The following is a 14,769-nucleotide window of genomic DNA, read 5'->3' as shown; positions in this document are numbered from 1 at the left end:
TATACCTCGGAAGAGAATTATCTATATAGGTCCACGATATCGTACAGCCCCCATAAAACGGTACCCCCCGATATTCGGTATTTTGATGATTTTAGCCACATTTTCAACGGAATTGTCTGATAATCCACACAAGGAGTTCCTTGTAGGTACTTTATGTCTTGGAAGAGAAATGTCTATATAGGTCCACGATATCGTATAGCCCCCATATAACGGTACCCCCGATATTCGGTATTTTGATGATTTTACCCACATTTTTTAACGGAATTGTCTGATATTCCACACAAGAAGTACCTTGTGGGTACTTTATACCTCGGAAGAGAATTATCTATATAGGTCCACGATATCGTATAGCCCCCATATAACGGTACCCCCGATATTCGGTATTTTGATGATTTTACCCACATTTTTTAACGGAATTGTCTGATATTCCACACAAGAAGTACCTTGTGGGTACTTTATACCTCGGAAGAGAATTATCTATATAGGTCCACGTTATCGTATAGCCCCCATATAGCGCTACCCCCGACATTCGGTATTTTGATGATTTTACCCACATTTTTTAATGGAATTGTCTGAAAATCCACACAAGGGGTAACTGGTGGGTACTTTATACCTCGGAAGAGAATTATCTATATAGGTCCACGATATCGTATAGCCCCCATAAAACGGTACCCCCCGATATTCGGTATTTTGATGATTTTACCCACATTTTTAAACGGAATTGTATGAAAATCCACACAAGAAGTACCTTGTGGGTACTTTATACCTCGGAAGATAATTATCTATATAGGTCCACGATTTCGTATAGCCCCCATATAACGGCACTCCCGATATTCGGTATTTTGATGATTTTAGCCATATCTGCAAATCCACACATGGAGTTCTTTGTGAGCACTTTAACCCCTGAAAGGTATTTGTCTATATAGGTCCGCAATATCGTATATCCCCCATATATCGGCACCTTCCAATATTAGATAATTTAAAGATTTTAACAGAATTTTTAATGATTTTTTTTTTCTAATTCGTTTCAAATGGTGGAAGGTATTCAAAGTTCGGAAGAGAATTATCTATATAGGTCCACGATATCGTATAGCCCCCATATATCGGTACCCCCCGGTATTGAGTATTTTGATGATTTTAGCCACATTTTCAAATGAAATGATCTGAAAACCCACACAAGAAGTTCCTTATGAGTACATTATCCCTTGAAAGAGAATTATCTATATAAGTCCACGATATCGTATAGCCCCCATCTAACGGTACCCTCTGATATTCGGTATTTTGATGATTTTATCCACATTTTTCAACGGAATTGTCTGATATTCCATACTGATATTCTGATACCTTATACCTCGGAAAAGAATTATCTATATAGGTCCACGATATCGTATAGCCCCCATATAACGGTACCTTCTGATATTCGGTACTTTGATGATTTTAGCCACATTTTCTAATGAAATGATCTGAAAATCCACACAAGAAGTTCCTTATGAGTACCTTATCCCTTGAAAGAGAATTATCTATATTGGTCCACGATATCGTATAGCCCCCATAAAACGGTACCCCCCGATATTCGGTATTTTGATGATTTTACCCACATTTTTAAACGGAATTGTATGAAAATCCACACAAGAAGTACCTTGTGGGTACTTTATACCTCGGAAGATAATTATCTATATAGGTCCACGATATCGTATAGCCCCCATATAACGGCACCCCCGATATTCGGTATTTTGATGATTTTAGCCATATCTGCAAATCCACACATGGAGTTCTTTGTAAGCACTTTAACCCCTGAAAGGTTATGTGTATATATAGGTCCGCAATATCGTATATCCCCCATATATCGGCACCTTCCAATTTTAGATAATTTAAAGATTTTAACAGACTTTTTAATGGATTTTTTTTTCTAATTCGTTTTCTAATTCGTTTCAAATGGTGGAGGGTATTCAAAGTTCGGAAGAGAATTATCTATATAGGTCCACGATATCGTATAGCCCCCATAAAACGGTACCCCCCGATATTCGGTATTTTGATGATTTTACCCACATTTTTAAACGGAAATGTATGAAAATCCACACAAGAAGTACCTGGTGGGTACTTTATACCTCGGAAGAGAATTATCTATATGGGTCCACGATATCGTATAGCCCCCATAAAACGTACCCCCCGATATTCGCTATTTTGATGATTTTACCCACATTTTTTAACGGAATTGTATGAAAATCCACACAAGGAGTAACTGGTGGGTACTTTATACCTCGGAAGAGATTTATCTATATAGGTCCACGATATCGTATAGCCCCCATAAAACGGTACCCCCCGATATTCGGTATTTTGATGATTTTAGCCACATTTTCAACGGAATTGTCTGATAATCCACACAAGGAGTTCCTTGTAGGTACTTTATGTCTTGGAAGAGAAATGTCTATATAGGTCCACGATATCGTATAGCTCCCATATAACGGTACCCCCGATATTCGGTATTTTGATGATTTTACCCACATTTTTTAACGGAATTGTCTGATATTCCACACAAGAAGTACCTTGTGGGTACTTTATACCTCGGAAGAGAATTATCTATATAGGTCCACGATATCGTATAGCGCCCATATAGCGCTACCCCCGACATTCGGTATTTTGATGATTTTACCCACATTTTTTAATGGAATTGTCTGAAAATCCACACAAGGAGTAACTGGTGGGTACTTTATACCTCGGAGGAGAATTATCTATATAGGTCCACGATATCGTATAGCCCCCATAAAACGGTACCCCCCGATATTCGGTATTTTGATGATTTTACCCACATTTTTAAACGGAATTGTATGAAAATCCACACAAGAAGTACCTTGTGGGTACTTTATACCTCGGAAGATAATTATCTATATAGGTCCACGATATCGTATAGCCCCATATATCGGTACCCCCCGGTATTCAGTATTTTGATGATTTTAGCCACATTTTCAAATGAAATGGTCTGAAAACCCACACAAGAAGTTCCTTATGAGTACATTATCCCTTGAAAGAGAATTATCTATATAAGACCACAATATCGTATAGCCCCCATCTAACGGTACCCTCTGATATTCGGTATTTTGATGATTTTATCTGATTTTATCTTATATTCCATACTGATATTCTGATACTTTATACCTCGGAAAAGAATTATCAATATAGGTCCACGATATCGAATAGCCCCCATATAACGGTACCTTCTGATATTCGGTACATTGATGATTTTAGCCACATTTTCTAATGAAATGATCTGAAAATCCACACAAGAAGTTCCTTATGAGTACTTTATCCCTTGAAAGAGAATTATCTATATTGGTCCACGATATCGTATAGCCCCCATATAACGGTACCCCCCGATATTCGGTATTTTGATGATTTTAGCCACATTTTTCAACGGAATTGTCTGATATTCCACACAAGAAGTACCTTGTGGGTACTTTATATCTCGGAAGAGAATTATCTATATAGATCCACGATATCATATAGTCCCCATATAGCGGTACCCCCGACATTCGGTATTTTGATGATTTTACCCACATTTTTTACCGGAATTGTCTGATATTCCGCACAAGGAGTACCTGGTGGGTACTTTATACCTCGGAAGAGAATTATCTATATAGGTCCACGATATCGTATAGCCCCCATAAAACGTACCCCCCCCCCCCGATATTCGCTATTTTGATAATTTTACCCACATTTTTAAACGGAATTGTATGAAAATCCACACAAGGAGTACCTTGTGGGTACTTTATACCTCGGAAGAGAATTATCTATATAGGTCCACGACATCGTATAGCCCCCGTATAGCAGTACCCCCGATATTCGGTATTTTGATAATTTTACCCACATTTTTAAACGGAATTGTCTGAAAATCCACACAAGGAGTACCTTGTGGGTACTTTATACCTAGGAAGAGAATTATCTATATAGGTTAACAATATCGTATATCCTCCATATAACGGTACCCCCGATATTCGGTATTATGATGATTTTTGCCATATCTGCAAATCCACACAAGGAGTTCTTTGTGAACACTTCAACCCCTGAAAGGTAATTGTCTATATAGATCCGCAATATCGTATATCGCCCCATATATCGGCACCTTCCGATATTAGATATTTTAAAGATTTTAACAGAATTTTTTTTTAATTTTCTAATTCGTTCCAAATGGTGAGGGTATTCAAAGTTCGGCCCGGCCGAACTTAATGCTTTTTTACTTGTTGATTTTAAAAATTATATCCAAAGAGACTCTCAAAGCAAAGATTTAGTTACGTTTTGCTAGTGTGCGAGTGAAAGGATTATATCAACTTCTGCCATAAACATATTTTGCTGTTGTTATGTTATACATTATAGGTGTTATTGATATTTGAATTTCTTGCAAAGGGACTATGCAAATTAAACACTGTGAGCAACAGCTATTTTGCAATTAGGAGATTTGCAAGAAGGCACATATATTAAGGAGTTGATAAATTAAATTTTTAATCACAACTTCTGCAATAGACGCTCACCATATTGGCTAAACGTGGTTTCTTCTTATTGCAAGTAATGTAGGACTTTTTAAAATAATCTCTTTATTAACTTTTGACATTGATAAAAAGATTCATATTTAAAAAGTAACCTGGGTTCAGTCAGTTGGTGCAATGGTCATGGTGCAATAAAAAGGTGTTATAGAGCTACCAGCTTATTACCAGTTTTTTAACTTTTTACAGCCATTATGCTTGGAAATATGAATCAGCATAAAATTCTAAGTCGTTTTTAATATGCCCGCGGTCTTTAATAACATATACAATTTTAAGGTAAATGAATCGAGTTTTTATTCCAGATTTTAACAAGCATCGTGAGGGTTCTCTTAATAGAGCCATACTTTGCTCCCATAAAGCATGAGCGATGTTAACCACTTTTACGAAAATACATAATTTCAGAAAGACTTGGGTCCCGACATAATTTCCTGCTCCAACTGAACAAGTCTCTGAAAGTGAGCAAATCACAATATTCCCATCCCATCCCATCCCATCCCATTAAGAGGTATGGCTAGATTGTGAAAGTTATCTGGCTGAAATATATTCTATTATTTGTTTCAATTTTCAATAAAATATTTTGAAAAGCTATTCCATGAGAAGTGTGGGACATCGATCTTACGATTTTGTCCGGAACAATTAGCAGCAATTTTAAATCAATTTCATGGGAAACATCTAGATGCTCGTTTCCTGAATTCATTTCACTGGATAGTCCAAAACGAATTGATTAAATTCATTCAAATACGTTTTCAACTCTGATATAAACCCAAATGTATAGGAAAATATTTGTAATCATACCCAGAGAATTTTGTATCGTGATTCGACGACGAAGCAGGTTCAATATTACGAACTTCAGACGGCGACGTTCGGTGTAAATTGTACACTACACTAAGCCATTCGGATGCTTTTACTACAACTGGCAGATGATACTGAGTCAGAATTTCCCTTAGCATCACATATTCCGCGAAATTGCATGTATGTTGACGATGCTTCAGCAGGAGCTCACGACATCGAGACTGCATTGCCGGCGTGTCGAGTCCCCAGATGGAGAAATTATTGTGCATACTCCTGTTACTCTTGATACTGACATCGAAATGAGAATAGTTCAATCTCATTTGAAGAAATTTTGTGTGAATTTGGTGTTTGTATGAAAAATCTCAATCGTTTGGTAGTTCGGAGTTGTAAAGTCAGCATTTTCTTGAGAGAGAACAACTCTTGATCGTTCATTTACAAATACTGGCGTGGCGCAGGTCTATTTGATATAAAATCTCATCTATATAGGTCTTATCGGCTCACAAAAGGCAATGTATGTGTATTTCCTAATTTTGCGGCCGCATTGCATAAATTCATTGCTCGCCGTGGTTGTCCCCGTTCCATTTTTTGGATAATGAAACCGAGTCGCGGACGTCCGAACAGAGAACGAACGAAGAAGAACGTAGTTTTAAGACTCGATTAGTAATTGTTCTCTTTTTGTTTTATGTATGCCGATGAAATTATATTCGGAAGATGAACTCCTGAATGTTGATGATGGTATAAATACCTCGAAATGTCCCTCGCTCATACAACATTGTCGTCCGTGAGATTGCTGCTGTGAAAATCTCTGACCATTTCTCCGAATCAAATATAAGGGATCCATCTGCGGCCCTCGCATCTGACGAAGCGATGCAAACCGACATCGAGTCCACTTCTGTGGTTTCATCTTCGGCTCCGGTCCCTGTTGATTATCCTAAAATTGAATATTCGTGAACCGAGTCCGGATCTTCCAGTACATATGCGGCCCCGGTTGCCACCTCTAATTCGTTGGAAGAGTCGGCCGAAACTAACAGGTCCTAATCCACTCATGGAGATTCATCTGCGTCCTCCTACAAATGCCACCTTTGTGATCACATGCACCCGCTTGGTAAATGTTACTTCATGAATGTTGACATGCGGCGAAGAATTTTTATTAAGTTAAGTGATTGCTTCCGAAGCAAAAGAAATGATGATCACTGCACTCTTCTTCAAATCGATTCGAAGGCCGTGGTTAAACCCACAAGTAATCGTCGGCGTCCTCCGCATACGGACTATAAAAATCGTTCGCATCAAGGTCGGTACTATCGTCCGACAGAAAATGCTTCCCAATCGCAGGTAAGACTGCTCGGCTTGTTATCCCCCTAGTCTGGTATCTGCCTTTCCCCGACATTGTTAATCAAAGTAGATGCATTTGATGCGTCCCTCTATCGTGAGGGCGGTGTTAGACCAATGTAGTAGGCAAATTCTTACTTCTCGAATCGATGGTATCAAATCTGTAAAATCAGTGTATCCTCCATTTATGAGCGTAGTCAGCCCATTTCAATGGTTGCATTTGAAGAAGCGCGTACGCTTACAGCGGCAATCCCAGAATGCAAAAATACTTCCTTCTTGGTCGTCCTTTGGCAGATCCAGATTGTAATAGACTTGGTCGGGTGGCGTTTATAGTCGGGCCGGAAGTAAACGTGGCCTGTGTACACTATGTTAAGCCAACGAAGCTATAATCCATTGTTAACTACAAATATCAATTGTTAGACAAACTCGCGAATCATCAAAATACCGAATATCGGAAGGTTCTATTATACAAAAACGTGGACCTATACATACAATGTTTCGCCACTGGAGCTAGAATGCTTTATGACGTACAAATACCATTTTTTAGACAAATACGTGAAAAAAATTGGCTAAAATAATCAAAATTCCGAATATCGGGAGGTACAGTTATATGGCGGCTATAACAAAACGTCATTTTAATACCAACCATCAACCACAATAAAAATTGTTCTGCCAATTTTTTAAGCTCTACGTTAAATAATGTGGGCTGTACCGTGATTTCAACAGACGGACGGAAATCTTTAAATCAACTTAGAATTTTACGTTGATTATAAATATGTAGACATTCTCTGGCTGATAAATAACTATAAAGGACCCGGTTTTCGTATAGCCCCATGAAACTTTATCACCCGATATTTTGTAGTATAATAATTTCAAGACATTCCTTCAACGGTTTTTTTTTTTTTTGTGAATTTGCAAGTTGCTTCCATATGGTGGCTATTGGTGTAGTTCATGTTATTTGGACTCCTTGCTATTTATTTCAGATGACATACAAGGCACATTTCGAACGCTATAGACATTTTGCATTTGGATTCATAACGGACGAAACGGATAGAACCCTTTCTCTCAGAAATATGTAATATCAATTCTGCTTCTGACATATCACTATTAAAGAAATAATCCCTTACTATAGCCATAAACAGTTATGGTGAATAGTATGCACATTTCAAAACGAATAGGAAGTAATATATAACTGTAACGAATAGAATGAGTATACATTTTTTAAAGTAAAAACATGATACTCTTATCATAGATCCATATATTAATATTTACATAATACACGTTATCATCAAAGCGCTAAATTTATTAACGTATATATATTTTGTCGTTGTAGGTCAAAATTTGGTTCCAAAACCACAGATATAAATGTAAGAGACAAGCGAAAGAAAAGGCCATGGCGGAACAAAATTCACAAAATCAGGTAAATATACCTTATATATATACTATACAGTACATTAAAAACATAATGCATTGTACACTATGATTACTATTATAAAACGATTATATTATAAAAATACATAGACTTCATTGTAGTTGAAACTATATATTCCGTACTTTCAGACAGAGACAATTTTAAAGTATCTACGATGATATTTTTCCAGGTGAAGTTGTGATTGAAGTGTGAGTTTTGTAAAGTGTGAAGAAGTGTGAATTATTGTTTTAACTCACATCTTTTTCCCAGTTGTTGTCTAGTGGATAAGAAATTATATTATGTTTGAAGACAAAAAAAACGAAGACCGTAGGATATCGGATATAGCATATCGTTTGAATTTAGTCACATTTTTAAGGGATTCACATATCCTGTAGCAGAACATTGCCTATATAGAACAACAATATGCTATAGCTCTACCTTTTAAGGAATGTCCGTATATTCGTTATTTCGATAAATTGAACATTTTAAACGAATTTATTTATAATTTTGTCGACGATTTCAGCCACCATGGAATTGATTTCAATTTATTATGTGATACGGTAGTTGTTGATTTTAGTCACATTTTCCAATGAAGTTGTTAAAAAAACACAGTATATTGTACTTAAAAAGCAATGTATAAGCCATTCGAAGTTTAAAGTGGAACAAGTTTAAATATTGAATTCCCATACCTTTATGTTTAAATCTGATCTTAATGCTTATACCTTCCACCATACTATGAAGGGTATATTAATTTTGTTATTCCGTATGTAACTCCTCGATATATGTATTATGCCTGCAAAAAGTATATATATTCGTGATCAGTGTAAGATTTTATGTTGATCTAACCATGTCCGTCCGTGTATCTTCCGGTAGAATTCTCTTGTGTTAAAAATGGGCCTTATAGGACCACCTTTGGTGCATCCCAATATTAAACTTAATTTGTATTGTTTCAGATTTGTTATTAAGCAAAATGGCATATACTTCTAATAAGTTTAAAGAAACTTTTTTACTATTTTTTGTGTTAGAAATGCTAATCTAAAACATACACACTCAATCATTAAACCCGAAATTCTGCCGACAAAACATGGATATCTCTTAATCTGCGTGGGTGTTACGAAAACTTGATGTAAATGCTGAAAGAGTATACTGGAAAACCGTAAAAATAAATAATATATCTAAAAGTAAAATAAATTGAACATATATCACCTAAGCACACAATCAAAGAACAATCGCCCCAAAAATACAAAAATGTGTCAAATTTTTATAATAAAAATCTCAAATCTCGTTACAAAATTTATTAAAAAAATAAAAATTAGGGCTCCAAGTAGCTTGGATTTAATTACCGTGTAAAAACGAATACAACAGCTCTGGAGGATGTGTAGGAACAGCAATCTAACTTTGCCGCCACCGCAGAATAAGCCGGAGATTTCTTATTGAAACTTCAATGCAGTACAATGATGGCATACGACAGACAATGTAACGATATCAACGAAGTGAAAATGTTTGTAGGCAATTAAGAAATCGTATTCGAAATCAGTAAGCTTAATCCCATTATTGTAGTTTTTATAAAAACAACGTTTGTTTATTAGTGGAGAAAGATGTCAATGTTTACCCGGGGATAAGGCGGGGAATACCTAGGTTTCGGAAAGAGCCACGAATCCTCATCAGTTCCCTTGTTTACTCTATTAAAAAAATGGCAAAATACATTATGAATATTTCATATTGACTGTCTAGAGCTCAATTGGATAATTCCAATTTTTACACGCAAACTAATTTTCTCGCAAAACTTTAAACATTAATATCACATTGAAATTATAATTGTTGTAATCAGATACGCCATATACGAATCAATTAAATTTCCCACATCCTAAATAAACGTATAGAGCAATACAACAGGTTGTGACATTGATCAAGTACAGAATCATCAAATTCTTGTCGATTTAATTTCTTCGTCATAATTCATGCAATGTCTTTTACCATGAAGTGCACAATTACCAGTTGGTGCACAATTAACCCGAAATCGGTTGTAGATATATATGGGAGCTATATCCATATCTGACCCAATCTTGATAAAATTTGGCAGAGGTATTTTTGGTCGGTATATGATATCTGGTACCAAATATTATTTTTTTTGAATGTATATTACGAATGTGAGGCACTTAAACACCAAATCGGATGAAACATATATAGGGGAGCTATAGCTATATCTGAAGCGATTTTCATTTATTTCAATTTTATGTAGACTGAATTCGGTCGGATGTGCCAAAATTTAATATATCCACCTTTCTATGTAGGAGGTTATAAAAAGGTATCTAATTTGGGTCTTTTGGAGAAAAGAACTTGAACAATTATTTTTTAATATTTTTTCTTCTACACTTGTGTTTGATGGCATGTTGTGATACACTGAAAATTAAAGATATAAAATTATAAAAGCATAGATATTAAAACTCAATAAAAATTCCTCTTTAACTCTATGTTAGTTATAATTAGTTGGTTTAATTTTGAACCCACTAAAAATAAAAATGTTTTGTTATATAACTTTCTATAAATTTAAAAGTCTCATTTAATTTGCAAAAAGTTTAATTTGTCTTGCAAGAGGTTTCACTTCAAATGCATAAGGTTTCATTTCCGCTGCAAAAGGTTTAATTTCCTCTGCAAAGGTTTCAATTCCCTGCAAAATATTTCATTCCCACTGCAGGAAGTTTCATTTCAATTGCAAAACGTTGCATTTAAACTGAAAATGCTATATATCTTCAACCGATTTCAGGTTAGTTGTGCACCAAATAGCCAATATCAGTCCGAATGACCGGAAATAAATAAAAATCGTTTCAGATATAGCTATAGCTCCCATATATATGTTTCATCCGATTTGGTGTTTAAGTACCTCATATTTGGTACAATATATCAGATACAGCCCAGAAATACCTCTGCCAAATTTTATCAAGATTGGTTCAGATATGGATATAGATAGGTCCCATATATATCTACAACCGATTTTGGGTTAATTGTGCACCAACTGGTAATTGTGCACTTCATGGTAAAAGACATTGCATGAATTATGACGAAGAAATTAAATCGACAAGGATTTGATGATTCTGTACTGGATCAATGTCACAACCTGTTGTATTGTTCTATATTTTGATTTAGGATGTGGAAAATTTGATTGATCCGCATATGTCCGTGCAAGTATACCTTTTGTATGTACCATAAGATTCCTCGTTCTATCAGTTCCTCGGCTAAAACGTATCCCAGCTGCATAGTGTATATCAGGACGTCACACAAAGGCTTCAATGTTTAGAGACATCTCTCCTAACTGGCCATCTTAGAGTATTTTGAACCATCAATCAATCAATAAAAAAACGAATATTAATCGCATTAACAGTATATATATATATATATATATATATATATATATATATATATATATATATATATATATATATATATATATATATATATATATATATATGTATGTATATATATATATATATATATATTTAGAGGTAAAAATAATAATTTATTTCGTAATATTTACTTTAATATGGTAAATTCGACCAATTCGGAAAATATCAAAATATTTGTGCACCATTAATATTTGGTTTTTTCCCCTAACCCGCAAATACAACGCTGTAAATCTTCAATGCTGCATGTTTTCTGTAGAAAGTGGAGAATAACGCATTAACAAAACACAAAAAAAGTTAAACACGTGCCTAAACAGCATTCTTTTTATTTTTTGTCTCTTCGTGAATGCTATTATACAATTGCCCAAAAGTAATAAATACGCCATCACAATCACCCGATTGAAAATTTGTCGGATCATTTGTTTTCGTGTGAAGCCAGTTTCTTCGAAAAATGATCTTAAAAAGAGGCTTCAAGAAGAATGGAATAAAAAGAATGCCAAGTAGCCTTTCAGAAGTAATTAAAAATAAGGGCTATTCTACAAGATATTATTTTTTCGTTTCTATATATTTTTTTTAATACTTGTCTAGAATATAACTTAAAAACCGAATATTAATGGCATTCACTGTATATATATATATATATATATATATATATATATATATATATATATATATATATATATATATATATATATATATATATATGATCGACATATATATTATACATATGTGATCGACACTTTGGTATTTTTTAGTGCCAACCTTGCTTCCGGAGATATTGGCGGAAATTGTGCGCTGAAAATGAAGCGAGGAACCTCATTTTGTAACCATTCTTGGGTGGCGCGTGCTTAGTTCGATGGTACTGAGTCCTGTTGCAATTGCAAGGTCTGCGGCCAAAATTTTTGCGGCCCACTCACACCATTACCATGGCCGCACTTGAGTTCTGATCGCCAACCGAAGGTGCACATTTTCAACTGACCTCTTTGGACAACGGATGTTTTCTCATCGGAGAACACCAAATTCGACAGTTCACCACTTTCGGCCAAGCGAAGCAACTCTTTAGCTCTTTTGAGTCTATTCTCTTTCTGTTGCGGTGTAGGTTCTTGCCCTTTTTGGAATTTCAATGGCTTTACACCGAGCTCATTTCTCAATATTTTCCGAATGGAATATTGCAATATGTTCACCTCACGAGCCATTTTTGGCCACTATGACGTGGGTTTCGTTCAAATCACTTCTTTACTTTTCGAACCATTTCTGCTGATGTTGCTGTTTTCTTCCGTCCACTTCCTTGACGTCGGGCTACGCTACCAGTATCACGGTAACAAACGATGGTACGTGACACAAAAAAATTATTCACATTTAAATGCTGGAGTGGTCTAACGCAAGGCAATTGTGGGTTTCCAGCCAAATATAAGGAAATCACACTATCACGCTTGAATTCCATCGGAAATAACCTTTTTGCTATATCTATATCCAGAAGAATATATTGAATTCGGTTCAGATTTGGATATAGCTCCCCTACATATCTTCGGTTTACTTTATATATTTGATGCACCCAACTCGATATGTATGTCGATTCCAATAAAATTCGGACAGAGAGACGAAGTTTGGTACTAAAAAAATGTCAAATTACATTGAAATCGGTTAAGATTTGGGCATATTTCGGCCGATTTCATGAATGTTATGCACCAAACACAATATGTATGATCGATTCCAATGAAATGCAGAATTTGTGGCGGGATTTGGATACAATAATATATTTGACAAATTAATTGGAAGTGAGGATACGATTATTCCGGGGAAGTATGTTGCTACCTCAAATTGTTTAATTGCAACAGAAATGTCCCTCGACTTCAAAAGATTCTCTTTTCCTGCACGCTTGACATTTGGCATGAAATTAATGAAATCCCAAGGACAAAACCCGCTTTTCTCACGGTCAGCTTTTCCTGCCATGTTTACGCATTGGCATTAAAGTATTACAATAATATTCTTTAAATTTTTTGATTTTTTTTTTTTTTTTTTTTTTGTAAATCAACCAATATTCTTATATAAGATTTCGAATGCATGTAAAATCAAAAGGGAGGCGAGGCGCACCCTGTTCAGCTAGTTACCCTATAAACCTTCATGAAGACTGTCAATCCCGAAATATTGGATTTAAACTAGCATGGGAAAATCTTAGTGATCGTAACGAGAACAAAATTGTGCAAATTAATGAAGAAATAAAGACATTTTTAATCAATCTGGTATTTCTACAGAATCCACTCATACTATTCAAGAACTACAACGAACTGTCAACAGCTGCATTCAGACTTTGAGGATGCTTGAAATCCATGTAAAAATATGGGATCTAATTTTAAACATTTGTTCAACGAAACCACCTAAAGGTAAAAAAATGTAATAATTGCTTTTCATCTGCTCACGAAGTAAAATTTGCAAAAGTTGCTTTGATTGTGGTATTGGTTATATAAGACACAATACTTTACTACCTAGCTCAGGTGGAAACACAATATAGTACTGGGCCACTTCAAACAAATAACCCACTGTCATTACTATTTGCTCCTTCCAAGAAAAACAAATTTGTGGAGGCGCGCTACTTTTCACAGAAATTGTTTCGAACCATAGGACAACTTTACGTTGAAGCAGCAATAAAAACCACTTTTTATACCCACCACCTTGGCAAGGAGAGTATATTATATATATGCATTATATTATATTATACTATACTATATATTATATTATATTATATTATATTATATTATATTATATTTATATATATTTATTATATTATATTATATTATATTATATTATATATATTATATTATATTATTATATTATATTATATTTTTATTTATATTATATATATATATATATTATATTATATTATATTTATATTATATTATATTATATATATTATATATATTATATATATTATTTTATTATATTATATTATATTATTTATATATTATATTATATTATTATATTTATATTATATTATATTATATTATATTATATTATATTATATTATAGTATATTATATTATATTATATTATATTATATTATATTATATTATTAGTTATATTATATTATATTATATTATATTATATTATATTATATTATATTATATTATATTATAGTATATTATATTATATTTATTATATTATATTATATATATTATATATTAATTATATTATATTATATTATATTATATATATTATATTATATTATATTAGATTTATATTATATTATATTATATTATATTATATTATATATATTATATTTATTATATTATATTATATTA

General features: G+C 33.9%; 1 protein-coding gene across 3 annotated transcripts in view; it reads left to right on the top strand.

Annotated features, from left to right (window-relative positions):
- Positions 1 to 14,769, top strand: part of LOC131804155 (homeobox protein Nkx-2.5) — a 576,057-nt gene that overhangs the window by 548,423 nt on the left and 12,865 nt on the right. For all 3 annotated transcript variants that reach the window (XM_059126614.1, XM_059126611.1, XM_059126613.1), the window contains one exon: positions 7,993 to 8,079. In XM_059126614.1, the coding sequence (XP_058982597.1) occupies positions 7,993 to 8,079 (87 nt within the window). The remainder of the gene's footprint in view (positions 1 to 7,992; positions 8,080 to 14,769) is intronic.

Source organism: Musca domestica, unplaced genomic scaffold, assembly GCF_030504385.1.
Source record: "Musca domestica strain aabys unplaced genomic scaffold, Musca_domestica.polishedcontigs.V.1.1 4, whole genome shotgun sequence".
NCBI lineage: Eukaryota > Metazoa > Arthropoda > Insecta > Diptera > Muscidae > Musca > Musca domestica.
The sequence above is the reverse complement of the archived record's forward strand: the minus strand, read 5'-3'. Positions and strand labels throughout refer to the sequence as shown.